General features: G+C 42.2%; 1 protein-coding gene across 1 annotated transcript in view; it reads left to right on the top strand.

Moving 5' to 3' along the window:
- The first annotated feature begins 1,205 nt into the window (after positions 1-1,205).
- STOX1 (storkhead box 1) overlaps positions 1,206-2,210 on the top strand; it is a 4,939-nt gene continuing 3,934 nt past the window's right edge. Inside the window, exon 1 of the mRNA XM_027900874.1 lies at positions 1,206-1,272. Within this exon, the coding sequence (XP_027756675.1) occupies positions 1,206-1,272 (67 nt within the window). The remainder of the gene's footprint in view (positions 1,273-2,210) is intronic.

Raw genomic sequence — 2,210 nt, 5'->3', positions numbered from 1 at the left:
AGACCTGAAGGAGATTCAATGAGCCTGATACTCTGGTGATGAACACAGCTTGCACAAGTCCTTTAGACTGCTCAGGGAGCAAATCTAAGGGATGCAGCTTTTGTGTATTTCCAACAGACTTGGGAGAACATTTGGGGTGCAATAATGGTTATTTAGCTCTGGACAGTACACACCAGTTTTTAATCAGAAATCGATAGACACTTGTAGGGTGCTGCTGGGCCTTTCCTCACACTGCTTATCCATGTTGCCAGTGATCTAATTCTTGCTTTCACTATTTCAGATTTGATTTCAAAATCAGGAGGGGGTGATATCTAATACTCATGTTGTTAGCAGGTGTGCAATATCATTTTGCAACAATCATTTTGGACTTGTGTGATTTTTAGGTTTGTTTTTTCTTCCTTCAGTCATCAAGCTGGCTTTTGCTTAATGCCTACAGCAGAGACTTGAGACAGCAAACCATTCACAGGAGTCATTCCTGGTTGCTGATGGCCTTTCCCGGACAAAAGGAGAGCTTGCAATGGTTTCTGCACCTTCAGGGAGTTTCCTAGCAACATCCCTGAGGAAACTGTATGCCAGGATTCTTGTCCCTAGTGCTTTTTGTTGAATATAGCAGCAGCTGTAAAACAAAGGCCAAGAGCAGTTTAAGCTCTTCAAAAGGCTGTTGTGTTTTTATTTACTCGGAGGAATGTTTGTGTTGTAGTTTTCTACCCAAAGGATAAATATCGGATTCATGGCTAGGCTTCCCCAACGAAGATTTGAGCTACTTGGAGGAATACAGGTTCTGCATGGTTCAACATGTAAGCAGTCATCTAAAAGTCATCAGAAATAATCCTCTCTCATCTCCCTGTTTGTTAATGTAAATGATGGCTTTGGCTGGAATTTAATACCAAACAAACCAATGTGCTTAAGGCAACCTTCTGGTTCCTTCATTACAAAGGCTCTTAAGAAGTGCTACCACCACTTCCCTTCTCTGAGAAATATTGCCAAGTAGCTTGCTGAAGAAAACCAGCTGAGGATAAGGTGTTTTGAAACAACACAAGAAATTTCCAGTGAAAATCTGTCACAGCTGATAGAAAAAATGCAACACCCTTCCATTCAAACAATTTTCTTCTCTTTCAGGTGATGTGAACCCTGTCGCCATGAATCCTCTCTTGCAGTCATGCCCCCTTTCTCTGGCAGAAGGAATATGCTGTACCATATCGGACATGAATGCAGATCACGTGATGGTGACACAGGAAACTTTAGTGGAGCACTTAGAGAAAAATTATCCAGGTAATGTGTTGGTTTCTCCCTCCTTTTAAAAATGGCTGTATCATCAAGTTTGAGTTTCTGATATTGGACAAGGGATCACTGAATGTTTACAAGCAAAGCTGGCAAGAGGAAGGAATATAAATGAATAGGTAACAGGAATGTGCAAACTCTGAAAATTGTTCAGTTTCCCTCAGGTCTGCAATACTGAAGTGTTATTACATGGGGAACTTTGTAAAGGCTCAGTGTGGCCCTCTCAGGAGGTTGCTTTGTTAGATACTGAGCTGCTTCTTTTGAGCCCTCTTAACCTCACAACTCTGTAAATGTTACAGGCTGATCTGCTAGGCATTCTCACCAGTGGGAAAAGTGTCAGAGCAACCCCACAAATTAGTCCAGACCCCTGCCAGGAACATGATGTAGTCCGCATGTGCACTCAGACAAGCACAGGGTAGGGTTCATTCTTAGGTCACCCAGCACTCTCAAAGTTTGTAGGGACTGAATGTATTTCTTGCTATATTTTCACCTTGCTGGAAGTTTTCATTCCTGTGGCAGGAGTTCAGCTGTGACTTTACCTAAAGGCTTTGGGTGTTCCATGTTCAGTTCCTTCCAGGACTGTTGTACTGTAAGTTCTTTTTTGGCCAGCACCCATTTTTTTTGAAAGTTTATTTCTGATTTGAAATATCTGTCTCTTCGTTGTAGGCATTGCAGTTCCCTCCCACAGTATCTTATATAATATCCTTGGCACTTTAATTAAGGAAAGGAAGATCTATCACACAGGAGAAGGATACTTCATTGTGACTCCCAACACGTACTTGATCACTAATAAGGCCACAGAACACAACAGAAGGGTCCTGCTGGGGGACAGTTGTTGCTGTTCAGCACCTTCCATCACCTGCCTGGTAAACATTAAGCACTGTGCAAACCTAGTGAAAGAAAACATTCCTACAGTATCCTGTTGCAGA

The sequence above is a fragment of the Empidonax traillii genome, unplaced genomic scaffold (genome assembly GCF_003031625.1).
Source record: "Empidonax traillii isolate 1590-97213 ecotype Southwest subspecies unplaced genomic scaffold, ASM303162v1 scaffold754:size369281, whole genome shotgun sequence".
Taxonomy (NCBI): Eukaryota; Metazoa; Chordata; class Aves; order Passeriformes; family Tyrannidae; genus Empidonax; species Empidonax traillii.
This window is presented reverse-complemented; position numbering and strand designations above follow the sequence as displayed.